Source organism: Protopterus annectens, chromosome 7.part1 (assembly GCF_019279795.1).
Source record: "Protopterus annectens isolate FY-2018-M chromosome 7.part1, PAN1.0, whole genome shotgun sequence".
NCBI lineage: Eukaryota > Metazoa > Chordata > Ceratodontiformes > Protopteridae > Protopterus > Protopterus annectens.
In genome coordinates, this window is record NC_056740.1 from 255939046 (window position 1) to 255966240 (window position 27195).

At 41.8% G+C, this 27195-nt stretch overlaps 1 protein-coding gene across 1 annotated transcript in view; it reads left to right on the forward strand.

The window, feature by feature from the left end:
* Positions 1–27195, forward strand: part of FAN1 (FANCD2 and FANCI associated nuclease 1) — a 571422-nt gene that overhangs the window by 390107 nt on the left and 154120 nt on the right. The window contains exon 7 of the mRNA XM_044078482.1: positions 3047–3211. Within this exon, the coding sequence (XP_043934417.1) occupies positions 3047–3211 (165 nt within the window). The remainder of the gene's footprint in view (positions 1–3046; positions 3212–27195) is intronic.

Genomic DNA, 27195 nt, shown 5'->3' on the forward strand with positions numbered 1-27195 from the left:
GGAGTTTTTCTAGTTTAATAGTGTTCTTGTATATTATAACGATGCCACCCCCTCTTTTATGTGTTCTGTCTTGCCTATGTATGTTGTAACCCTGGGTTAGGAGTTCACTGTCTGGTATATGGGGTTTTAGCCAGGTTTCTGTTAGGATATCCAGGTTGAGGGTGTAATGGATGATAGTTGCATGAAACTCATGACTTTTAAGTATGCTTCTTAGGTTTTTGTTTAATAGTAGAGATCTGAGCTACTGTGAGGGAGAAGAGTGGTGTTTGGCAAATGAGTGAGGTTTGTAATGTGAGGGGTTTGATTATTAGGTTGAGGTCCTGGATTAGGATGTACGTCACCACTTAGTTTGAGCAGAGTAGAGTTGAATAGGAATAGGTGAGTGAATTTGGCAACTAGCTTAACATATCTGAGCTGTAGATGTGGAGCAGACTTAGTGAGCATATTTGAATGCAAACTGGTCTGTGTAGGAGCTGCTAAAAAGGTAAGGAGATAGGATTATGTTTAATGGAGAATGGAGTGGAGTGTTAAGTGGGTTAGTGAGGGAGTAAATAGTTGACCTGTAGAGTTTGCTAGCAAGTTAGAATGTAAGAGGTTATTAGCAGAGTAAGTAGAAGAAGGTGTTGAAGCAACTCTGTGTGTGTAATTTGGAGTGGTTTTGTTTTGGTGTCTAGTATATAGAGTGACAAGTGAGGATATGCCTGCTATGGGCAGTGGTTGTAGTGTGGTTAAGAAAAGTAATCAGTGTGTTAGTATATGGATAATTGGCAATTATATGTGTGACTGATGTGATTGGATGAACTGCTGAGGAGGTGTCTTGTGGAGATACTGGGGTGGGTAGGATTTGGGGGCAGGGGAGCGGAGTGAGCCCGAGCATAGTGGGTTGCGGCAAATAGAGAAAAAAACAATCAGTGGAGGTGTAAGTACTGAAACTGGTTAAGCAGTAGGGCAGAACAGCTGCAAAAGCTTGGAACCATTGCAGTAAGGGAGGTGTTGTAATTAGTAGCACAATGTTAAGAGTAGCTAAGGGAAGTTGTTAAAGAAGGGTGACAAGCACAGACTTAAGTAAAAAAAAAGGAACATAACTAGAACATAGTGTATTTGAACAGAGTGTATTTAAGGGTCACAGAAGAGTGTTGAGTGGCAGCGTAGTGAGAGTGAGTACAGTGGGCCAAGTTGATGAAGGTGATAGAAGGAAAAGGACTGGGCTAGGGGATAGTAGTATGTGAGGTAAAGGTAGGGGAACACTAAATATGGGGAAGGAGTAGAATGGGGTTCAGCTTGGTAGTGTGTGAGCAGTCTAAACACGTGTTCAAGTTAACAGTGATACAATCGGACATTAACATACACAAGCTGGATGGTAGGTTGTAGATCCACTGGGTCAGATTTGGAGGAGAGTATCTGAGCTTTAGCTGAGTGTTGAAACTCTTATGTTCTAAACTGTGGAGATTGGCCAGGTCTTTTAATTTAGGAAACAGGAAAAAGTCTCTTCCGTCTAACATCCTCTTCTATCAAGTATGTGTATAAGAGGCAGGAGAAGGGAGAGGGTGAGGGTACCTGTATGTGAAGAGTGAAAGAAGTAGTATGGGTTAGCGAGAGATTACCCTGTTGTTGGAAGGAAAAAGGAAAAAAGGGGTGAGAGTGAGAGATTACCCTATTGTAAGGAAAAAAAGGGGTGTGTGAGGGTTAGTTGGAACAGTTAGTTGGAAGGAAGTGAAAGCTAGTTAACAGGAGGATAGGGCACAACCAATTAATAGTATAGCAGCTGAAAACATATACAAGTTAAGTACATCAGTGCAATAATTGATTGTACATTACTGTATCATTGTCAAGACTTTATAGGTCTGACACATCAACAATGAATATATCAATGCATTTAATTAGTTGTGTGAGAAACCCTTAGCAGTGCATGAATTATTTATATCGGCAAAAATATTTAGATATGCGAAAACCCTTCCTGAGAAAAATAAATGGAACTGCTGCAAACTAGAAAGGAAATAATACAGCAATGCTGTCTACAACAATATGCATACACGTTATTTTCTGAATTACAAGCTACTTATGCAGGTGTGCTTACCTTTGAGTCTGTTGAAAGAGTTAACACAACACTAACATATAGTGTACATAAAGTAAAATATGTTAGCACAGTAAAGCCAGATGGAGAGAGAATATATAGCTGGATTATGAAAACAGTATATATGATTGCTAAATATTTTGCAGGGTAAGCATTTGACAGTCACATTTCTGGATTTTCATGCTCCTACTTCATTCGTCTGTACAGAAATAAATAAGGTTTATACCGCATCCATGTAAGCTGCTTCATAAAAACACTTGTCTTCACATTATTTTAACCACTAGGACAATTATGTCTCAGTAGTACATTTTAAAAGTCTGGCAGTTGTGTCTTCAGTGTTACTAAATTTGGTACTAAAAATATACGCTTTATGTGGATTGTCATTTGCACAAATGTATGAATCTGTAAACTTAAAAAAATGTAGAGTTGCATATGATCAAAATGTTTTCACAATGCTTTACAACCTTTGTCTAATGCCTAGAACTTAGGTATATCCTCAGTAGTGACAATTTCCCTACTGCTTGCCCATTTATGTTGTCTCAGACTGCACATTTGTATTTTGTAAGCAACTTTTTTTCCCTCTTCCTAACACTGCCATGTCTTTAATGGATCATTTGAAAGTGGAAGGCTTGCAGTATGGTATAGAGAACATCCTAAAGTATAAAAATAACATGGTTTAACAAGAAGTGCATTATAGCTTTGCAGATGACCTAGGATGTAAGCAAGGTTTGTGTCAATGGGAGTTCTAACCTTGCTTAATTTCACTTCTTGGGGAAAGGTGTGGAACAGAAACCTTCAGCTTACTGGGTTTGGAAGTACAGCCTGAATAGTATTTCTAGCAATCTGCAGTTTGTCCTGGCTTTGTATATGTTACACTTAACTTTGTTTAGTGTGAAGCTCTTCATATGAGGATTTTGCATTGTTCAGTAAGTCATACTGAAAATTGAATAAGGACTTATTTTTCTTGTGCAGGCAATTGACTGTATAAAGAAGGGTTTGTCAGATCCAGCTGTCAGGACTGGGCACCAACTTTCACTGTATCAGCGAGCATTGCGGATGAGGGATTCCCCAAGCTGTAAAAAGTTTCACAGCCTCCTTCAAAACTTGCCAGAGATTACTGTTAAAGATGTAAAACATGTAAGTATGCCAACTGTGTCCTTAGACTAGGAAGTAATACCTACTGCCTTTCTTCATGCTGGTTTTAAAGTGAAAAACAATGTTAATTGTATTTTCATGTGTTTTATGACTGTTATTTTTTGTCATGTAGTAATTAACCGATTACTTTTTTGGAAGGGATTGAGATCATTTGAAAGGGCTGTGGTTCAGGCAGTATTACTGAATGTATTGTTTGCCTCTGTGTTACATGTGGGTAACAAGACATTGTGGGCCAGTATTGGAAAGTAGGGTAGGTATAGAGTGGAGCAGATAGACCGTGGCTAGGGAAGTGGAAAAGAAAGAACTCCAGAATCTTTGAAGAGCAAAGACATAAGGACATTAAGTGAACTACCTCTCACAGTTTTAAAAAACTTATTTTCCCCAGGTGACATTGAGACCAACACTGGATGTGGTGATGGCTTAAAGGGGGGTAATAAATCTTTCCACTCATTGTGAAGAGAATACATAGTTCCAGCTACACTACTGACTCTTAATCCAGCATTCTAGCCATAAAAAAAATTGGGGAATGAGGATGTAATTTTAGGACACACAATGTACAGAAGGGACCACAAAAACCAACAACCAGATTGGGCAATGTTTGGAACCGACACAGTATACTCCATACATCAGGTGAAATAACTCCTTACCATGCCAGGGAGGAAGGCACTTCTGGTATCATTTCAGATGAGGACTAGCACATTGCTTCACTGTGGTCATATTTTAAACCTGATGACGCATGGCCACAGATACTTTAGACAGTATTGTAGCTTAATGACAATCTGTGATGGAACCTCCTGCTGCTTGAAGAATATAGCTTAACGATAGCTACAGTTGTATAGTAAACCTATTGCTGATCACTTCACTTTGCGTTTCAACTCAATGAACTGTCTGGACTGAATGCTAGCAAAATTCAGATAAAAGACTTGCTAAAGACATGCTATCATGGCAGAAGGCTTATTAAATAACACACGGACAGGAGGTGTGATCCAACTTTACTGATATTTGTATTCCAGCTGTTCTGTTTGGAATTTGTGTGTACCACGTGACATGCTAATCACTATATCTAACTCAGTATTATATAACAGCCACATTTTTAAAGCTATAAATTATCGGGTCTATATTGTATCATCGAATGCTTAAAAACGCGAACGATGAATAATTGAACCCATGTAAGCGAAAGCTTACAATCTCCAAAGCTCAGAACAGCAATTTTTTTTCCCCCAATGTGGGGGGCTGTGCCTCCCACACCCCCACCTACTTAAATATACCAACTCCGAGATTGCACTGCAGTGCCGAAAATGACAAAGTAACGGAAGCGGCCAAGCAAATTCTTTCCCTGGGAAAGAATTTGCTTAAAAGCCACTTCGATATTTTGCGTTTTCGTTGTTATAAGTTCGGCCAAGGTGCATTCGATATAATGCGTCTTCGGTCATCTAATAGGAACCCAAATTATCTGTGATGAGCCATGAGTGATGTTACATTAATCACTGAAAATTAGCTTCAAGACTGTATTAAATTAATCCGGGGTTAAATCCTATCTTTTCTAAATATATTAAAATGTTTCTCAGTAACTAATACTTTCCTTGGAATCCTTTTTAGCTTAGAAATGGTCCACATGTTGCCTGATTTGTCATCTGGTCTGCTGTATCTGGAAAATTTTAAAACTCTATTTACACTGGACATCATGGTTTGCTTTTGGGATAGTTAACTGTTCAGTAGCTTCATTTGGAGACTGAACTTGGAGAAGTGTGTCCTTGCAACTCATAAGCTTCACAGTTAAAGTCTCCGGTTTCTTGCAACAGCACAAGTTGCAAAGTTTTAGTTGCTTTTCTTCATGCCATTTTGATTTTAAAGCATTTCCCTTGCATATGTGTCTTTGATTTTCATACTTTACTGGATAGGCTCACCCAGACTCTGCTACAGTTTGCTGTGAGGGAAAGGTTGGCTTGCTTTTTATTTGTTGTATTTTGTATGAATTTATTGCTTTTTTCTATTTTGTATACTGTGATTTGTTTTATTTACAGTGTGTTTTACTTGTATTCTGCTTTTATATGCATATTAAAACTTGAAAAGAGACCACAGCTCTGTCTCTTGTGAGTCAAGACAGAAATTAGAACAGGTCAGCTAATTAAGGAGTCACGCATAAGGTAGAACAGGTCAGTTAAGCTTAATGATCTGTGAACTGAGGGGGTGGAGCTAGGAACTAAACCTTCTATTTAAGGGGTAAAAATAAAACATTTTAGAGCTTTACTGGAAAGGCTCGCCCAGGCTCTGCTACAGTTTGCTATGAGGGAAAAGTTAGTTTGCTTTTTATTTGTTATATTTTGTATTACTTTTTATTTTCTATTTTGTATCCTGTGATTTGTTTTCTTTACACTGTGTTTTACTTGTATTCTACTTTTAACTGCATATTAAAACTTGGAGAGACCACAGCTCTGTCTCTTGAGTCAGGCAGAAATGTTTCCCACCCTTCTACCCAGTTACTGTTGTGTTCTTAAACATCACTGTCTTTCTAGTTGCCTGCCCCTTATGTTAGTTTGACCATATATTTCATTCCTCTCTGCTTTTACTGGCTGGTGTGAGTAAGCAAAAATTATCATTTTGTGAAATCACTCCCCTTCAACTATTTAAATTTATTGGTCATCCTACTGTATTCCGTAGTACCAGCATACAAAAGTGACCACCTCCTTTCAGTCTATCTTGCTGTTTTAAAAATAGTGATTCTCCACTAAAACTTAACTTACCTACTTTCACATCTAACTCCTCTAGTGCACACTGCAGTGTTTAGAATAAACCATTTTTTTAATCTTAATTTTAAGCATCTATTGCAAGACCACCAGTTATTGGAGAGCTCACATTCTGCCTTTCAGTAGTCATCTTGGGATTATTTATTTATTTATTTTATATTTATTTTATTTTGTATTTGTTGACCGGGCTAGTCTAGCTGGATACATATCCTTTTTCAGTAGAGGCCCGGGGAGAAAAGCTCCAAGTATGATAAGATTACTACATACAATAGTTAGAATAAAAAAACAAGCTTAAAAATACATTTTGAAGCACAAAATGATTGTAAAGAGAGTACAAGCAATTTGAGTGATCAAAGTTACAAAGTCTTGGTATAGGTTTTAAACAGCAATTAAGCCATGAGTTATAAGGTACAATCAGCACAAGTTCATACAATATTTGACAAGAAAAGCAAATTGGCACGAAAAGCAAATTGACATTCACTTAGTCAAAGAGGGAGAATTGAGTAGGCTGGAAGATATAAATAGAGAAGAGTTAGCTTGTAATAGTTAGAACTATGGTGGGGCAGTAGCCCAGGAGGTAGGGGAAAAAGGGGCAGAGAAAGGAGAATAAGAATATTTAGTCAGGCATTGAGCAGGGACATAGCCAATGTATTTTTAGGTGATCTTTGAGGTGTTTCTTAGAGTGGAGTAGATGAAAGAGAGGTTAGTGTTGTAGGAAGGTTGTTCCAGATTCTGCCCACCACATTGGTAAAGAGCGAGTCCCCAGCTTTATTAGATTTAATGCTGGCAATTAGTAACTTGCTAGCTGAGCGTAGCGTTGTAAGATTTTTATATGGGGAGATCAGGTTAGAGAGGATAGGAGTATTAGTAGGGTGGTACATCATTTTTTGTGTGATTACAAGTTGATTATATCGTAGTTGGTTTTGTAGTTCTAACCATTTGAGTTGTTTGAGGTTGAGACAGTGGTGGGTTCTATAGGGAGAGCCAGTAGCAAATCTGACTATATTATTATAGCTAGATTCAAGCTTGGTAAGATTGTGCTTAGATAGATTGGTATAAATGGCAGAAGCATAGAATAGGGTAGAAGTAAGATGAGCCTGGGCAATGGAAGTTCTAGCCAGTTGTGTAAGGAAAGGTTTGATTCTATACAGAGAGCCTATTTTTTTATTGATAGTTTGAATAGTATTATTGATCTGGTCATCAAAGCTGAGGTTGTGATCAGTTAGTGCTTCTGTTTTCCCCTGGTGAGAGGAGGAGTGTAGTTGCATTATTTCCTGGAGACTGCTGATCACCAGAAAGCTTAATAACTGCTTTATATGTGACAGCTTGGAATCTGTGCTTATATTCTGATCCTGGTGAGAGTAGGAGCAGAGTGCATTGATTCCGGACTCTTTCTGGTTGGAGTGCGTCTCCATATTCATAAAGTGTCTGTGCTTAACGTACCTGATTGGTCTGGTTGCTATTCGAGACATTTACCAGAAAAAGGCTACAAGCTTGCAGACCCTTGCATCATCTGGGACAAGACTGTTAAGCACCAAACAGGCCGTGGCCTGCTTCTCTTCTTGGGATTGGTGCTAACTGTTTGCTTCTGGTGAGAGAAGCAAAGGAGTATTGTATCCCAAACGAGTGAAGCTGTGCTGAGACCAGCATTAATAATAGCCAGACAGTAGCCATTCATGCAAATCCTCTCTCTTCATCATTCTTGATGAGCTAATTCTTTATTTTTCAGTAAGTACAGCTTGATTTCTTTATAACGTCAGAATATCTCCCTAAATCCTTCACCCTTAAATTTTCATGGTCTAGTTTCCCCTCTGTACAGACTCAAACCTTGAGTGACATTTTTCCTGTAAAAGGAATATATAAGGAAACCGCTCCAGTACTTAGTAATAATGACCATCCCTCCTGGCATGTCTAAAGGTCAGTTCCCTGTGCTTTCTCCTATTAACCTGGTGAACTTGGGCATTCTGAGGTCATCATTTTCCAGATATTGCAGGGAGATGTGCTTAGGTTAGGCTGCAGTGGATATTAAAGGTCAGGTTGTGAACTCCCACCTCTCCATCTGTTCGGTCCTTTTTTGCAGGTCATTTCCAAACCACTGTAGGACCTGGGTGCAACAATGGAGTCAAATAAATGTTCCATCCATCAGTTCCAAACTGTAATAGAAACTATTCAAGCTAACCCTGACCTTTCTAAAGGAAAGTGGTAAGGACTGACCAATGCACCCAAAGAGCCTTTGCAAAGAAAACCAGTATGGCATAGAGGCACGTGTTATGGGAGATGGTACAGTGTAGGGAAAGGGAGAAAAGTCCACTTCTGTGCAAGAAGTTTCCAAATGTTACTGACTACCTCATACCATTCCACTCGGCTGGCATCATACTAGTTTTATTCAAAGAAGCTTGGTCTCAGCTGTCAATCCAACCAATGGGTAAAAACTTTTAGTCCTGCAAGGTTGGATCTTTGCTTCCAAGACCCTCTTTATGGGAATTCCTCTAGTCGCATGGGAGTTGATGGCTGTTGCATTAGAGGTAGAGTAATTGACCATATTGGTTGTAGAACATTCCCAAAACGTTTGGAAGGAAAGAGGGTTCTACTCACCACTGCTCCTTGTATGAAAAAAGGAATGGTCCATGGAGGCATGTTCTGGATTTATTTATACTGAACAGATTTTTGAAAGTGAAGAAATTCAAGCTTCTGACTCTGGCCACACACAGTTAAATATTCTTAAGGCTTTTACCTAGAAGCATGCAAGAATGCAGTGTACTGAATATTTTCATGTTTCTCAACTGTTACTCTTACAGTGAAACATAATTTGAATTTCTAGATGATCCAAATTTTCTTCTAGTGAAAGAGTATGGATTTCAGACCTATCCATGGTACTTCTGTAGTTTCAAACATAGACTCTTGAAGGCAAATATATTTATCCACTCCTGTTGTATTTTTTTCTGTTCACTTTTCACCCCATTTTGGCATCATGTCATGTCAAGCAGCTTAATAAATAACATTCATTCAGGAGCTGTAATCTAACCTCTATGAAGTCTATTTCCCAGCTGATATCTCAGGAACATCTGTATACCACACTGACTTACTCTAGTAACTAACCCTACTATCAAATGTAGATGCTGCACTTAATTGCTTCAATTTCATACTCGTGGGCATACTTAGTAAATATGCACCTGTCAGACCCATCAGGGGGAAAAATAGCAGAATACACTCAACAGTGTTGTCAAAGAGGGACAGCAATAATGGCAGTCTGGAAAACTTAAAAAAAATGGGTGACTTGTACTCGGTGTTTATAGAACAGTACTAACAAATGCCAGTTAAACATACCATATTCCAACTTATGATCAGACCAGGGAATCTCGTACCTTACCAGATATATAGTTTGTGTTAATGTGGTCCATTAGAAATAATACAGCTCTGGAAATATAAGAACCATGCAGACTTATTTGATAATTAAACAAAGTGCGTTCTGCAAGGTGAAGCCACGTTGTCTTTCTACTGTTAGGCGTTCAGTGTTTTACATGGAGCAGCTGCCGCTGGTAACCGTAACAAGAATGCTTGTATGAAATGTATATCCTTGTAAAGTAGAGTTGCACAATGTGCAGCAGCCCGACATCCACTTACCATCACTGAAGCTAGACTGGATGATATTGCACTGTAAGCTAATCCATCCCTATTTTACCAATAATTAAAAAAAAAATCACACCCTGATTTTCTGGCCCATTAACATTATGGAATACTGCGACCACTTGGCCATCAGTTCAGTGCTCAATAAATTATTCAAATCTAATACAACATTTGGTGAGACCTGAGACTGATCTGAGATACAGCAGTCAACTGGCAAAATTGTCAGGAATAGCAAGTGAAGGAGAATGTCAAACAAGCTGAATGTTAAGGTGTAAAAATTGTCAGAGTGCTTCTTGTACAGAAACTTGAGCAGTAAATGCAGAGCAGCTAAGCAAGCTTGAGATTATGGAGACAGTGCCCAAGTTGAAGGTAGTAAGAATGCACATTGTGAGACAACTGAAAAAAAAATAAGTCAAAGCAAGAAGCCAAGATATCTCCAGTTGCAGAGAATGTCAAGGAGAACAGTTTTTATGGTGGTTTTAGTCACGTGCAGGAAAGCAGATGATTTGGTGAAGAAAATTTGGGAGAGAAAAGAGGGCAAGAGGAGATGCTGTCCAGCCAAGAGAAGAATGGATTACATGAGAGAGAACCTGTGACTGTAAAGCACGACTGTCAAAGGAGGTAGGAAATGGCTGTGAATCAAGATAAGTGGCGACAGTTTACGTGAACACCCAGCCCCATTTAAAGAGAGAGGGAGTTGATGGATGAGCCACTAGCACTTTCCCTTCCAGTGCTCTGGAATGTTCTTCCACCCAAAACTATCTGTACCTTACATAGTCAACTTGTTAGCCTGAAAAAATGCATCTACTTCTGCAGTCACTTTGCCGTGGTTGTGTAATTACATGGCTATAATCTTCCCCTGTGATGAGAATCCCCCGTTTTTGAGCTTCTTTTCTAGTTAATTTGCTTTTCAATATTTGTGAGATTACCTAGCTGTCTCCTCCCTTGCACAGGTTCAGTCGAATGTTATTCAAACTGTGAACCTCACAGCTTGTTACACAGCTCATAACATACATTTAAGCTGTTAAGCCCACTTTGCACCAGATAAATATTGAGTCTGTGTTCAAAATATTTTCTAAGTATTTTTCCCGGTTATATCTTTAAGCTCCAGCCTTACAGCTGTAATGCTAAAGTACTTCAACCTTTGGCAGGCAGTGCATAGAAAACTGAATAAAATACTAGAAAATGTATTGTCATTTTCTGTTTGTTCCATTTTTTTTGCTTTGATAATGTCAGTTGACTAGGTCATCTGATGTACATGGGTTCTTATTCCTTTGACAATTTGCATGTAGTATTAGTTTCTGCTTTGCTGAATTGTGGCTTCCCTGTATTTTAACTTCTCCACTTGCTGTCAGTTTTCATATTGATTTCTTCAACATTAAGTTCATATCACACAATGAAGTGTAAGATTGCTGCCACATTGAATATTGTTTTAAGTGATTGCTATGTCTGTAACTTAGCTCCATTTATGTTAATTATTAGTTTGTGTATTCTCTAGGTTGCCATTGATATCTATGCTGAGGTTTTCTCAGCAGTTTCCCTGTAAGTAGTCCGTGATAAGAAGGATCAATGCATACCTCTTAACCTAAGATCTCAAAATCTGGACAAAGCCATTTATAATGGGGGGGACAAAGGCCCAAACAATAGGAACAATTTTTAAATATTGATCTTACAAACTTAGAATGTTAATAATTCATGCTAATGCAAAATCTGTTATTTTTTCTGAAGTGGATGAAGTCAATAAGTCAAACGTCGTTCTTTATTTTCTGACTTCAATCCTCAATGATTTGCCAGTGATTTGCAGGAAGACCGAAATGTTCTGAGAAACGGACCAAAAAAAATGAGGCAAAAATCTGGACACTTGAGAGGTGTGGACCAATGTGGTTACCAATAATTAAGTAAGTAAATGAATGAAAGAACAAATCAAGGATAACTGAGTTCTTGCACATTGATTCTCTGGCCCTTACAATCGACACATGACGACACAGAAAAGGTTTCCATTTCAGTTGTATTCATTTGTAATTTTGGGTCACTACTGAGGGGGTACAGAGTTGCCTGGAACAGAACAAATAAAGCAGGAGTGGCTGCATGAAGGCTAGCTGCGAAGTTCCAGCAGACTGAACTTAAATGTTCCCAAATGTATTTCTGTAAGCAAACAGAACTACAAGAATTAACAAGTAATTTGTGAGGACTTTTTACTCTTGTTTTAATTTTATTTACATTTTAGCAAACTAGTATTGGAAAGGTGTTTAATACATTCCCCGGGATTCATGAAGCTTATGCCAGGTGCAGGCGTAGCGTCGGCGTTCTAACACCAAATATGGCCACTGATCGAGTCTGGTACGAGCCGTTTCCATGTGCACTACCTGCGTACGCTACGCCTGCACAACTCCTGAGCCTTGTATGCTAATTACCCCATGTGCAGCAGTGTAGCATGCAAATGAAGGTATGTAGTGATTCAGGAAGTGGTACAGGCATAGTGTAAGCATGCATAAATGTAAACCATAGTAAACTGTTTACATTTTTGCAAACATAAAATCGGAGCCGCAACAGCCGACCAAACACATGTATTATATTGCTAATATACGCCAATGGCTAAATATATAGCCATTGGCATAAAAAAAAAAAGTACAAAATATAAAATTAACATTTAATATATATAGTCGCACTATCGCGACGTGGAAGCGCAGGGCAGTGGTGCGCAAAGGGGATTGCAAGGAATATATAAAAATATAGAATAAAACCACAATGAAACACATATCACGATTTACCCATAACAGTCAATGGCAGGCATGCTACACCATACTTATGGCGCAAGGGTTGCTAAAAGGCAGTGACAGTGTTATGCACAGTAGCTAGGAATTAGTAGGCAATGCCATGCAAATAAGAGGAGTAATAGTGAATCGCAGATTCCCCGCTGGTGTAAGGATGCACCTCACAGCGTAGCATTATAACACCGAGGTGTGCCCTTGAGATAAAGATGACATCGAGAGGGGTGTGTCACCATTGCTGTAAGCACATTGGAGCATTGCTAAACCGGTTTGCCCCTAGCTAGGCAAAGCTGTAGGATAGGGGTGTGTTGAATTGGCCATAGCTATGCTTAGCTGAGAGTACACAAGGTGACAGAGTATGCATGTGAACGGAGATGAAAACTCGCGTAAACCCAGTAAACAGGTATGCGCAGCGCGCACTGCAGCTGAAACAGGAAGGATATAGGAAAGATATAAGGAAATGCTGCAGCAGTGAAATTGGAGTACAAATGACCAACACCTAGGAGCCTACAGTGAGCCATTGACAACAGCTAGCAAGGCTGCAAGCAGCTACCTGCAGAACAGGAAAGGGGAGGGGCTGTACTGCAAAGAAAACAGTAAAGCGTCAAAGCAGAACAAAGCCGATTTGCAGTATATCAGCTACAAGGCACATTTTGCCATGACTGGGTAGGGAAAGTGTACAAAACAAGAAAGACGGCAGGTGGATGCATGCCTGATAATGGGAGGGGATCCAGGTCTAAAAGTGAATTAAAGGGCAACAGATTAATCAAGGCAGGTAAGTAGATCTCCACAGTAAAGGCCCCACACTTGCAGTACTCATTGCAAAACCCATAATTATGACACTCTACAGTTGGAATAGCTCATACACATCCACTGTCATCAGCAGCATCCATAGCACAATACTATACAGTGTGAAAGCACCACACATACATTTGTGTATTCCCATACATTCTGCACCAGTGGTGTATACAGACAGGAAACTTTTTTATTATGTACATGTTAGGGGCTGCCATAGCTTTGATCCACCAGCATGTGTTGGAGACTGAAGGTGGTGTGGAGGTTGATGCACATGACCACCTCAGGCACCAGAGGAAGAGGAGAGTGTTCAGACCCAGGGTAACCTACCAGGGGCTACATGATCTGGAGATAGTGTTACAGGGTGGACAGGGACATCCTACAGCAACTTGTGGAGCTGTGCCGGCCACGCCTCAGAGCCAGAACAAACAGAGGGGAACCCATTCCAGTGGATACGAAGGTATGTGTAAGCCTGAGAATACCAGCTACAGGTACCTTTCAAGGACCAACTGGGGATATCATGGGGATCTCACAGGCATCAGCATCCAGGGTACTACACCAGTTCCTGGATACCATGTTACCACATGCCAATGAGCACACATACTTCCCACAAATGCAGGATGAGTTAGCCAGCAATATGAGTCTCTTCCACCATGTGGCAGAAGACCTAGAGGTACTGGGTGCAATAGACTGCACGCACATACACATAGTCACCATCCGGTGAGCAGGGTAGGTGCTACATAAATCACAAGGGATACCCCTCCAACTGCAAGGTCGTGTGCAGTACCCAGGGCATTATCATGGATGTGTGTGCTGGCAGCCCTGGAAGCTATCACGACTCCCACATCTGGCATGCCTCTCAGCTGTATCAGTTGTTTGCCAGGGGGGACATCCCAAATGGCCACCTGGTGGGGGATGCTGGCTATGCACTGGAACCGTGGATGATGACTCCCATCAGAAATGCACACACACCCATGCAGGAATGCCATAATGAGGCACACGCACAAACCAGAATCATCATAGAGCGTGTATTTGGGATGCTGAAATCACGGTTCCGTTGCTTGGACATATCTGGTGGAGCCTTGCAGTACTCTCCAGGCACATGTGCCCACATCTTCATAGTGTGTGCCATGCTACACAATATGGTCCTGCTGAAACAGCTGCAGCAGGGACAGAATGGTGAAGGCCCTCACAGCCCACCACCATTGCCAAGGGCCCCACAGGCACAGAGGTACTCAAACTGCGAACACCCTGAGCCAGCCCCAGTAGGCAGATGCAGGCGTGCCCAGTATGCCCATGCCTTGGCAAAGAAGGAACGTATAGCACACACACTGGCAGTGTAGGCACCTAGGGACTGGCACCTTTCTCCACCTGCGCACACAGTAAAAATGGATGGCACACACACGACTACCTGTAAATTGTCATGTATAGGCAGTCTACTGTGTGCATCCAACATAGGCAGCCCTCAACTATTGCACACACAACTGCCATTGGCACAAGGTAAGTCAACACCTGAACAGTAAATTAAGCTATCAGCATATACAGATACTGTATTTATAGATTCATAGGTAGGTACTTGGCCAACTACCAGAGGCCATTCATAAGCCCAGCCAAATTTTGTCCGCTTTTGCCACCCCATTGATTCATTAACTGTCCCTCTGGAGCAGAGCAAATGGCGGGATCCCTGGGGTGCATCTACTGTTCCCCATCCACTCTTCAAGGTTTCTCTTTCAGAGTGGTAGTGAGGGGCTCTGTATGATGTAGTTAGGGATGTTGTTCCAAAGTATGGGGAATGTCAGTGACAGGAAGCTGTCCCTCCAGCATCTTCTAGTTATTGTTGTGGCAAGGTTCAACTCACTACAGTGTGTAGCTCACTGTGACATGGATTCCCATATGTGGAGCATATCCATCAAGCCTGAGTTCGGCATGGCTGTGTTGGCCAGCGGAGATCATTGAGTAAATGAGATGCCACTGAGTAAAGCTGGAGTTTATTCAGTCTGGCTGCATAGGCCATGTGTTGGAGGCCAGTATTTCCCTTGGCGAGGTACATTCGTGGACCTTCCAGCTGTTGGACGTGTCTTCTGAGGTACATTCCACATGGGTTATTATATCCTGTGATGGGACTGATATGTCCTAAGTACTGTGGAGATATGATTATCAAAGGGTAGATCACTATCTACCTTAGTCCCCAGATACCCCATTACCTCGTCCATATTAAAGTGTCTGCCACTTATGTGTTATGTGGGTGCCAATTCCACAATGGAATGACCATGCAGTTAGTGGCACTTGGCTGGAGGCCGTGATGTTGACACCCTGTGACGTTCTTTGAGAGGCCCCTTGAGGGATGTCTGTGTCAGCTGGACTGTCCATCATGGCTCCCAGTTTGCAGTCATTGCCAAACATGGTCTGCCGTAGTCCACCTGTATTTGCCTGTACCTCTGAGACGTATATGCCAAACAGTAGGGCTCCCAGGACTGAGTCCTGTGGGACACCAGTAGTGCCTGGTCAAGAGTTGGACCTGGAGACCACTAGTTGTACCATGTGAGTTGTGTGTAAGCCCGTTGGCAACCCAACCTGTGATGTATGGGTGTATGTAAAGGCTGGTGTGTTTATCAATAATACCCGAGTGGTGCATGGTGTCAAAAGCCTTGGCGAGGTCCAGGTATAGTGTATGAACCACCTCCCCCGTCATCTAATGTCTTGGTGACATTATGTAAGACGTCAAACAGTTTTAGTAGGCATGAACTGCACTCAGCCAAGCTGCCCTGGGTTGGATCACGTGTTCTGAGGTTACCAATGTCTTTGTTAATGAGTGCCATGAGGATGCGAACCATACCATTGTAGACCAGGCTAGTCAGGCTTATGGGGGTGGTAGTTACCATGGTCAGTTGTGATTCCACCTTGATTGAGTGGAATAACCGTTGTCACGAGCCATTGTATGGGCATGTAGCCTGTGGAGAGGCTATGGTAGGAAAGCTTAATTAGGTGGGGGCAGGTTGTCTTGTACAGTTAGCAAGATGCAGTCTGGGACAACATCTACCTCAACTGATGCTGTGTTCTGCTGTTAGAGAGGGCCATCTCCAACTGTGTGTCTATGATTTGTGGGATACTGTACCTTTTGGGTAGTGTTGTGGGCTCTTTAGGGGGTGAAGTATGCACTGAATGTATCTGCAAGGATGTTGGCGATATCAGTAGGGTCAGCATATTTTGTGCTATATTTCACCGGCACATTGCAAATCTGTGCATCACCACGTAGATCATTGACATAGCCAAAGAAGGCTTTGTGGTTATCTTTCGAATCCTTGCGTATTCTCCTGCTGATGTTAGCCTTGGATGATGTCATGAGGGATCTACGTATCATACTAATAGTGGTCATGGATGTCTGCCCTTTGTGGGATTTGCGGTTTGTCTGGAACACTGTCCTACTTCTGTAGTATAGCCTGTTTATTGCAGAGGTCCACCAGACCGGTGTCCTTGTCTAGGAGGAGTGAGTCTTGGTTTACCAGTGATGGCACGCTCCATACATCCGTGTAGGTGCTTATAGACTGCATTTGTAAATCTGTCTGTATCTTGAGCAGTGTTTCCCTTTAGGGTGGGTGCTGTGAAACCCCCCACCCCTGTCACTAGTAGTGTAAATTTAGCTGTAGGAAAGGTATACACTGTGGTATCCGTGGGTGGGGGAGATGCTTGGGTGTGGAAACAGTGAACAGTTCATGGTCAGATCTAACCAGTGACCAGTTAACCTCCGCTGTAGTGCACCTGTTGCCCATGTTGGTGATGACCACTTCTAGTAGTTTCCACCCCTCGTTAGGGAGGTTACCACCTGATACAGGGCATATGAGGTGATAAATTCCAGGAAGTGCTGGGCCTGGAAGTGAGTACCGGAGTAAGTTTCCCAGTTAATGGTATGGTAGTTGACATCGACCAATGCCAGGGTGTGCGTTAGGACTGTCATGTTCTCCACTGTCTCCAGGTAGGTGGAGTTGGTGGTCCTGGGTCATGGAGGGTGATCCGTAGCAGGCCACAGTTTACATTGCAGTTGTGGCTGATGTTAGCTGCACATGGATGATCTCAGAGGTATCATGCTGCCCCACTAACCTGGAGGTGTAGGTATCCATGATGAATATGGATACAGCCCCTTCATGTCTGTCAGTCCATGTTCTGTGGCTGAAATGTGTGGTATGGGTTGTAGTCTGGTAGTGCTGGTGTGCTCTCAGGAGCCTTAGGACAGATCTCAGTAACTGCACAGTTGTTGATGTCCATCCTGAGGAGTGCTGTGAGTGCAAGCATATTGTGATCACAACCCCTGGTGTTGAGTAGCATAACCCTCATTGAATCTGCTAGTGTGCTGTTTACGGAGCTGGTAATTCACCTTCGAGACTCTACTAAATAAGGCACCATGGGGGCGCCAATAGCCTGGGCCAGTATTCCAAAGCCTAAGGCTGACACACAGGCCGGTATGATGGTATAGTTGCATGCATGTTCCCCATCTGTGCTTGTTTTTCATCTTTCCTGTAGGTAACCTACTGGTAAGCAATAGAAAGCCTTAAACCTATACAAGTCTTCTAGCTTCCAAGATAGGCTTTTGGAGTGACTTGAGTATCAGATGTTCTGTATGTTCTTGCTGTACTTAACTGTTTCCTGACTACATGGTGATTTCTCACTGTATATTGTGATCTGAAGTCTGTTTATTCACATATTATGGCTGTGATGGCCTGCACTTTAGAGGTTCACAGATAGCCTACTACCTATCTGCCCAAGGGCAGTTAGAAGCATAGCTACAGTGTGTTGCCTTTCCCCGCACCATTGATGAAGTAACTGAGCCTCTGTCAAGCATAGCCAATGAAGCATTTCCAAGCAGAATTGCTGGAAGCTGTTGAAGACTGGGGTTGTGGAGGGTGATAGGGGCACTTAGTGATCTAAAGAAGGCATGTTAATGTGACAATTCAACACCATTCAATTCCCCCAACACGTCTCGCAGTTATCAAACTGGACACACTCCCCCACCCCCTGGCTGTATGGTTCTGGGACACATGATCCCAGGAGTATATATTCTGTTACCCATTCACACAACAAGGTTTCCCTTCAAGTGTGTCAGTGAGGGGCTATGCCTAATGTAGTTAGGAATGTAATGTATTGTCTGACCGTACATTTGTTGTTATTTCAAGAGTATGTGAAGCTCAGTGAGTTTGGGGGCCTCCGCCCTTTGCTTAGCGTAGCTTACACATAGAAAGCATCTAAATAGGAAATAGGCAGTAGCAACGTTAATGTCAACAGTGTAATGGTTACAGCATCCACATAGTATCTGTGCATTCGAGGTTCCAATCCCGATAAAAGCAGGGAGGTTTATCATGTTCAAAAGTATACCTTAACCACAGCTATATATATATATATATATATATATATATATATATATATATATATATATATATATATATATAGGTAGTAATCATCTGTATAATAAACATTCGAAACACCCATATAAACCCATGTGTGCTGGAGAGTACAGTCAGAGAATGTAATGTTATGTCGGCACATAGTGAGATGTTACTTCACTGACCTGTATAGATCCTGAATAGTTGGCGGATGTGGCCGTGTTTGCGTGCACAGATTATACGTTTCGAAGTTTAACTGTGTTTAACCGCTGATATAATGTCACACAAACACTTTTTTAAACATGCTTACAACTGCTTAAATGAGCCTTATTCTGGAGTAAAAAACATTTGTAAAGCATCACAGGAGTTGAACCCTGGACCATGCACACTATAGTCATGGGACTTGCCACTAAGCCATCTGAGGTGTATACATGTTTCACGGTCTTAAGACTACACCTTATACCATATGCATTTCACTGTAATGATCACAAATGGGGCAGTCACTTAGTGTACATATGTGCAGTACACTGTAATGTACTGTAGTTTGTGAACCAACACATTCCAGTCTACATAATGTATTACTGTTACAAATTAATACGGGGGGGGGGAAATATATATATATATATATATATATATATACATACGTCAGTGATGTGATGTCTGCACACACACACACACACACACACACATATATATATATATATATATATATATATATATATATATATATATATATATATATATTATACAGTTACATCAAAGCCATATATATAAACCTCTATGAACACACTTCATGATACAGAAGCACTCCAAAGGAATTGGAGTGTACACAAAACACATACAGCTCTGGCATTATAACAATTAATATTAACCTAATTCACCATAGAAGGGGTGGTTGTTGTGTATGTGAAGATTGGGGTGGGGGAGGAATGATGGGTAATGCAATCATGCATCAAGGAGGGCCTGGGTCGAATGTCCAATAAGTGAACTGGAGGGGTATACATGGAGTATGGGGACAATATAAAAAGGACACAAAGCAAGAACCTTTCTCATTCATAATACACCCTGTCATGTCACATTGCAACACCTAATTTCACAAACATATGAACATTAACATGTATCAGACATGTGTACACCAACTGTCACATTTGTTTTCAGTAGTGAGGAATGTCTGTAGTACAATGTATATTCTAAACACCGTAACATTTGTACACATCTCAGATGCCTTGGTAGTAAAGTCAGTGACTGTGGTGTTCATGGTCCTGGGTTCAAGACCTGCAAGGGCTGTTGGGTTATTTTGAGGGCCAGAATAAGGGCTGTTGGATGCAGGTGGATTAAAGCACTCTTAAGCAGTTGTAAGCGGGTTTCCATGGGTTTGCTCGACGGTAAGCGGCGCTGAAACGCAGTAAACGGAGGAGCATTTCACAGGTTTAACCTTTGCTTAACGTCACGCAGACCACGGGCAAACCTGCTTACAACTGCGTAAATGTGCGTTATTCACACTTTCCCTACCAGTACCTACTCTGAGAGGTAAAATAACACCTCCCAGGAGTAGAACCCGCAACCATGTACTCCATGCACAGAGTAACCTAACACTAAGCTACCTGGGATGTACCTATCCCAGTTGTGTATGCAGACAGGTTAAAACACAAAAGGGAGGAATGTGTTGAAATAGAACAACCCGCCATGTACCCAATTAAAGGTGTATGCTCATATATATATATATATATATATATATATGTAATAGAGAGAGAGAGATACATAGAGACATGGTGATATATACAGGTCTACATACCTATGGAGGTACAGATAAACGTATGCAATGAGATATATATATATATATATATATATATATATATATATATATATATATATATATATATATACACACACACACGTATACATATATATGTATATCACACATACATACATGTCTGTAGACAGCATCCGAAGTGTTCATATCTGAGTATAACATGAACCATAGCAATCACAAATTCCGACCCCCCCCCCACCAAACAATATGAACATAACATATGAAGAGTATATGCCAGTACACTATTACAAATATGTTCTATGGACACAGTCACCATCACAACTGCAATGACTACAAATATCCATGACAGAAATACACAGCTTTCATTTTGCAAAACTTTATTGCATTCCGATGTATTGCCAAAAGGATTCAAGGACTAACAGTACCTGCATGCTATACAGGAAGCATTTAATAGTGCCTTAATGAATCAGCCTGCGATTACCATAGTATTAGTCCAGTAAGGGATAGGTGTTCAAACGGGTAAAGAACACCCACACACACATAGACATTGTATAAAAGTGGTTCATGCACACCTGCATGTGCTATGTACACCCACCAACATCTACCCCACAACCAAAATAATTATATCAATACATACTGTCATACCATAACCAACTACTCAACTACTATGCAACATCTGCTGAAACGTTAACATACCTGGACATGCACACTAACATGGCCCTATGGGAAATAGTTGCCATTGTACAATTGAACAGTTGCTGATGTAACAGGGTTTGTATGAACTAATCCCATTTGAGTGTTGAAAGGTTCGTACACCAGGAAGTGTTACCGAGTACTGATTATCAGCACAGTATGATACACAGTAACACCAAACTAAATGTCTGGTAAGCACACTGTAAACCCCCTAACATTATATGCATAGCTATGCAGCCTTGAGCTGGTCAAACAACCTGGCCAGACTGAAACATATGCCGACGTATTAGGTACAGACAAACCCTGCATGAGTAGCAATGTTCAGAAATATAACAGCAGTACTCACATTTAGACCAAATCCTCTAGGCATTACACACAATATATTACTGTTAGTCTCCATACAGCTGTTGCAATAGATTCCAAACACTTCCACGCTGTCTTTCTCACAAGTAAGGCAAAGGGACAACGCCCAAGTGGAGTATTCAGTTATACTCCACTATAGCCATGGTATTGGTGAAGGCAGTAGCAGCGCAGCTGATGTGCATGTAATTAGCTACTTAGGAACACCAATTGGTCATCGGGATAGCACGTTACTGATCTGTAACTATAAAAGGTTGCCTTGTCACACATTCAAACCATCTGTATCTACCTGTAGGACAGTACAAAACACTGAAAGACTAACCAAAAACTAGTATTATACTAGTCAATAACACCTCTGATTACTAAGAAGGTATGTATAACATGTATGTCTGTGTATGTAGTACCTGTACTGTAAGAATTAGTGTAATCAATGCATGTAGTGGAAATAGCTATCTTGTAGCGATGTATTGTTGAGCAGTAGTAATGCTTGTAGTATTCTGTGTGTGTACTGCTGTAGGTCGCATGTCAAACTTCGCATACACCACAAGGGATGGCATGGGCTTGGAACCCACCAATTCGCCTCCAGCCACTGTTAGTGTCAGGATTGGTCCAACAATTATGTGCTGTAACAGGGGATAGTATGTCGATATATTGCAACAGTTGACATATGGGTGTATAAGTAAGATGAACATGTTAAAGGTGGGCTTGCCATGCAAATATGGTGTGCATTGTGGGATATTGTGCCAATAACTGTGTAATGTACAGTATTTTAGGCAGATCTGTATTCTATTCTACATAGCAGTTATGTTATGCAAACAGTAGTTATGTCTTTTGGCAATTACAATACTCAGTAACAGGATACATATCATTTGTATTCATCTGACAGTTTAGCAGCATGATAGCAAAGATAACTGGAAGAGCCAGGGTAACTATCCATGCACATAACACATGTAATATCCACCTCTCTAGTATCGTTTGTAAGCAATAACAGCTGTGCATATGTACATGTTATGCAAATGTGTAGTGACCCTTGTTACAGGGCTGGACCTCTCTAGTATCGTTTGCTAGCAATAACAGCTGTGCATGTGCACGTTATGCAAATGTGTAGTGACCCTTGGTACAGGGCTGGGCCAAATGGCTATGTGCACACCTACATAGAGTGGATATTGAGAGTAGAGACACACTAGTTGAACTACCAGGTTTATGTAGCCCAACCTCTCATTACCAGCCTAACAGCCACTTGCACATACTGTATGTAAGGTAGTGCACAGCACTGGTAATGAAACAGGTTGCATATCATTTTTAACTCCAGTGTGATATCTGCAGTAGGAGTGTAAGATGTAGGAGACAGCTGCCCATGTGTAATAGCCGCTTCATAGGTAATGGCTCACACTATCTGATTATATCCTGATCATGTTGATAGTGGCATCAGAGTCTATCGATACATGACTCTGTTTGGAGAGTGGGTGTCTGTGCCCAACAGAGCTCATGGTTGTGGTGGGTATGTGAGTATATACCCAGAGAAGGAAACAGATCTGTAAGACACTTGCATCATCTGTAATCTGCTAACAGGATGTGATATGCTCCTCAAAGGAGGATTGCTGCTAAAGGTAGCTACAGTGTTTCTGTAATAGCCAATGTTGTCACGTCCATAACACAAATATTTACATGTGAGCATCACTGTCTAAAACATCTTCATAGACAATATGTAAACTAAATACAGTACTTGGTACTTGTAGTACTGACTGCTCATACAGGCATGTCCTCTAGTCAGCTACTGGTGTTTACTAATGTCAGCTTTGTGTATGTGGCCATCCTGGGGGAATGTAATCTCTATGCCATGTACACTGCCAAACCCACCTAACACCACGCCCCACACATTTTGTTTGGGATGCAGCTACAGGGGTAAGCTGGAAGGCAGCCCAGTCTACAGCCATGACTGGACTGGACAGTCATGAGGTGTAGGTTAACACATGCAACTCATCAACACAACCAGCACATACCCTTACCAGAACACAGTAAGGACTCTCACACACACACTACCAGAAATCACACACATTCACAGACGCTTCTAAGTATCTGGCCAAACAAGTGACTCCCAAAACAGGAAGAGACAGGCACCGAAATACACAAACTGTATGACATAGTTTGCATAATTGTGCCACACCTCAGAACACGTGACGGGAAACATGCCCAACAGTACTCATTTGTGAATGCAAACTCTAGCACTGTTACACACCAACCTATATGAGGGCATACATACTGTCAGCTGCCTGTCTGCCATGATTAGCCACATACTCATACACTCAGACCACCTTTTGAACTATACACATGGCTCTGGCATATTCCATGATGTTGTGCAGGACCTGTGATGCAGTAGCCTGGACTGCATGGAAACACATGTAGGAACTGTCAGGTCTTGTAGCCCATGCAGGTATGTCCCAAGGCCTGGGTAGCATTCTGCCATTGGCCAGAATGATACTGCAGTACAGGGACAAAAGGATTGTATTCCACAATTGTCTACTGTAGTGGTGCAAGTCAAAGGGTATCCAGTATCTGTCTGCCTGGGATAACATGGTTGACGGACCATGATGCTTTGCCAGACGGGGCCTGCACCTGTCACCCTTGGGAATCTGGATACTGCCTAAGGCTCATGCTTCCATTATAGTTCCTTCATCATGCACAGTTCAAGTGAAGGTCCACTGCTGTTACAGGGACAGCCAAGCAATAAACTGCGGGTCTCGCTACACAGTGATACATGTCAGAAACACTATACGGATGCACATATGTCAATCCCTAACATGGAGAACATATCTGTGCAGTGGCTGAGACATGTTTCAACACTCCAGAGAGCACACCTGCATGACCATGTTATAACACATACCTCACCTCTTGCCCATTATGCTTTATTGGAACACACGGGCCGCAGGTGTGTCCATATTCCTGAAGGATATGTACACCCCAACGCTAGTTGCACAACTTCAGATGCATTATGCTGAGCAACTACCTTTGTGCCATAGTGGATTTCAAATTGCACCTTGCGACAGATCACCCACCAGTACACCCCCACGCTAGTTGCACTTGCATAACTTCAGATGCATTATGCTGAGCAACTACCTTTGTGCCAAAGTAGAATTCAAATTGCACCTTGAGACAGATCACCCACCAGGTCGCGGATTTCCCAACTGTCCTAATGTGCTGTAATGGGGAAGATTGTCTGAGACAGAACCATAATAATGGCTACTCTCAACTATTCCATTATGAACTGGGAAGACTCCTCATGTACCAACACCTGCGCTCAGTGCATGTTGGATTCCATCGACCCCACTGACCTGGATCCCAGTAGTCACACAAACAGGGCTAACAGTATGCTACACATAGTCTCCAATGTTATTTTTCCTAAGAGCAGAGTGGTGACTGTCATGGCACCCATGCAGATGGACAATGCATGTGCAAATGCTGAATCCTACACAAATTAACCTTAAGCAGTCATATATGTGCAGTGATTGTGCCATTGAAACAGAACCAGGATTCAACCCAACACAAACAAGAAGGCAAACTGGTGGCACCATGCCTTAAACTGTACCACAGAAGGTAGTAACTGTTGCAAGAGTGAACACACATGAGTGTAGGTGATCCCTGGTCAGCCTCAGTAAGATGCAGATACACCATATAAAACCACACAAAGCTACTATGAAACTAATCAGCCACATATTATGAGGCCAAGCACAGAGCATTGTATAGCTGTGTCATTAATTGTAATGGCACCGACAAGACCTGCCGTGCTGCACAGCACTATGGCATGAGAAGTACTGCACCTACAGAAATAGCACCCGTTCATCCAGATAGGGTCTTGGAGAACCTAAACCCACTCCCACCTCCCCCCAACAGGTACACTTAGTAATGTATCCATGTACACTACAGGGCCCCTGTTTTAACGACTATGCAGGTACAAGCTGAACACTCTAAAGCCATGCATACAGTTTTCATGGGACCCGTCAACATCCCAGGGTGTATCCTACACAAATGTAAGAACATTCAGCTATGCACATACACATCATGTTCAATCATAGCTCCATGTCAGGCTGTGTACACACTGAATGGTGCACAGCAACAGTTATCACACCCCACAAAAGGGGAGACACCATTGATAATGGGAAATAGTGTATGATTACCTGCTGAGTCTTGTCTGTAAGGCCATGAACCGTGATCAGCATATTTGATGTACTCTATACAGATGTAGATGACCGGGTTGATTCACACTGCATATCATGACCTTGCCAGGTCATAGGACACCATCACCCATACTGTGTTCCAGCTACACTCCGTAAACTAGGTGTATATTCCTATGTCACAGGAGTGGTTGGCAACTGGACTGCTGGCAGAACCAACACTACAGAAGGTGTCTGACTAATACACGCACATCAAACCAGTGCCAGCCGCAGTAATACAGGGTTCATTCCTGGTACTCCCCCTCTTTATCTATACCACACAGACCAACACAGAAGGCATCAGCCTATTGATGTTTGCAAAAATGACTATGAACTAGGAGCAATAGTCGACTCAATGTGTGCTGCTTTCAACATACAGAAGGGCCTTAGTGTGTCAGATGTGTGGTGTGTGACGTATGGTCACAATCTGACAGCTAAGTATTGCATTGTCATCCCCTATGTTACAAACCCTATACCCATTAACTACCACCTAGGCAGCGGTCAGCATAATGGCAACTGTGTGTATGGGATGCAGCTGGACAGTATTCTTTCCTTTGATAGTTAGGACTACCTGTCTGGTGAAGTATGTGGTACCCCTAATCATGACAGAGTGCCATCCAGGAATATAGAGATAATTGCTCAGCCATACTCAACACCCATGTGACCCATAATAGATCACATATTTCCTTTAAGGGTTATTGCTCATGTGTAGATGGCCTACACTGCCCTTCCCAATCCCGAATAAACACACACTTTATGGACGGCCACCTTTCTAGTACAAGGATCACAACATGCCTGACTGATCTCTGTTCCATACACTTAACATACTCTTGCCATACTATGCATCCCTGTCTAGCGAAGCTGCACATCGCCCCTCTCTGTGACATGGTGTGATGACCGCATGCCAAATATATCCATAACCCTGTGGATCAGTTCTGTGGCACTGCTTGAACTGGCCTCTGAAGCTTACCTGTCTGTTGCCTACAGCTAGGTAACCTGTCTGCCTAGGCTCATAAATGGCCCAGGGCATATAGCCTGCTAGATCACTATGACCATACATGCTATAGTTGATATCCAACCCTGCATATACCATCAGGCTAGTTATTGTCCCATGTGTTGCATATGTGCAACACAGGCAATACATGGCAGGATGCAACACAGCTGTACAGTGCCATGTAGATGTATATGGCAAAACACATACATGCTTGCAAGTCTGCAGGGTCATGGGTCATATCCCTAACTGCTATGTATGACTATATATGTGACATATATACACAGCATTAAGGTCGATTGCATTAATGTGAACACATCCAGGCATGTGCTGATAGGTAAAGACACCAGTACAGGCAGACAGACATGCCCACGTCAAGACAACATCCACATGGTGTATGAGCAATGTCATCACATGACACACACATATATAGCGATAACATCACATCACTAGTAAGTGTCAAATGTGTGTGACTTGTACATGTCAGTGGTGTTAGTGTCATGTAGATTTGCAAAGACTTATTTGTAATCTTAATAAATGTGATACACATGTATGTTCAGCTGTACTGCTGTACTTTTTTGTGAGTTACTGTGACCTGTCTCCATCATTGTCTTCCAGGTAT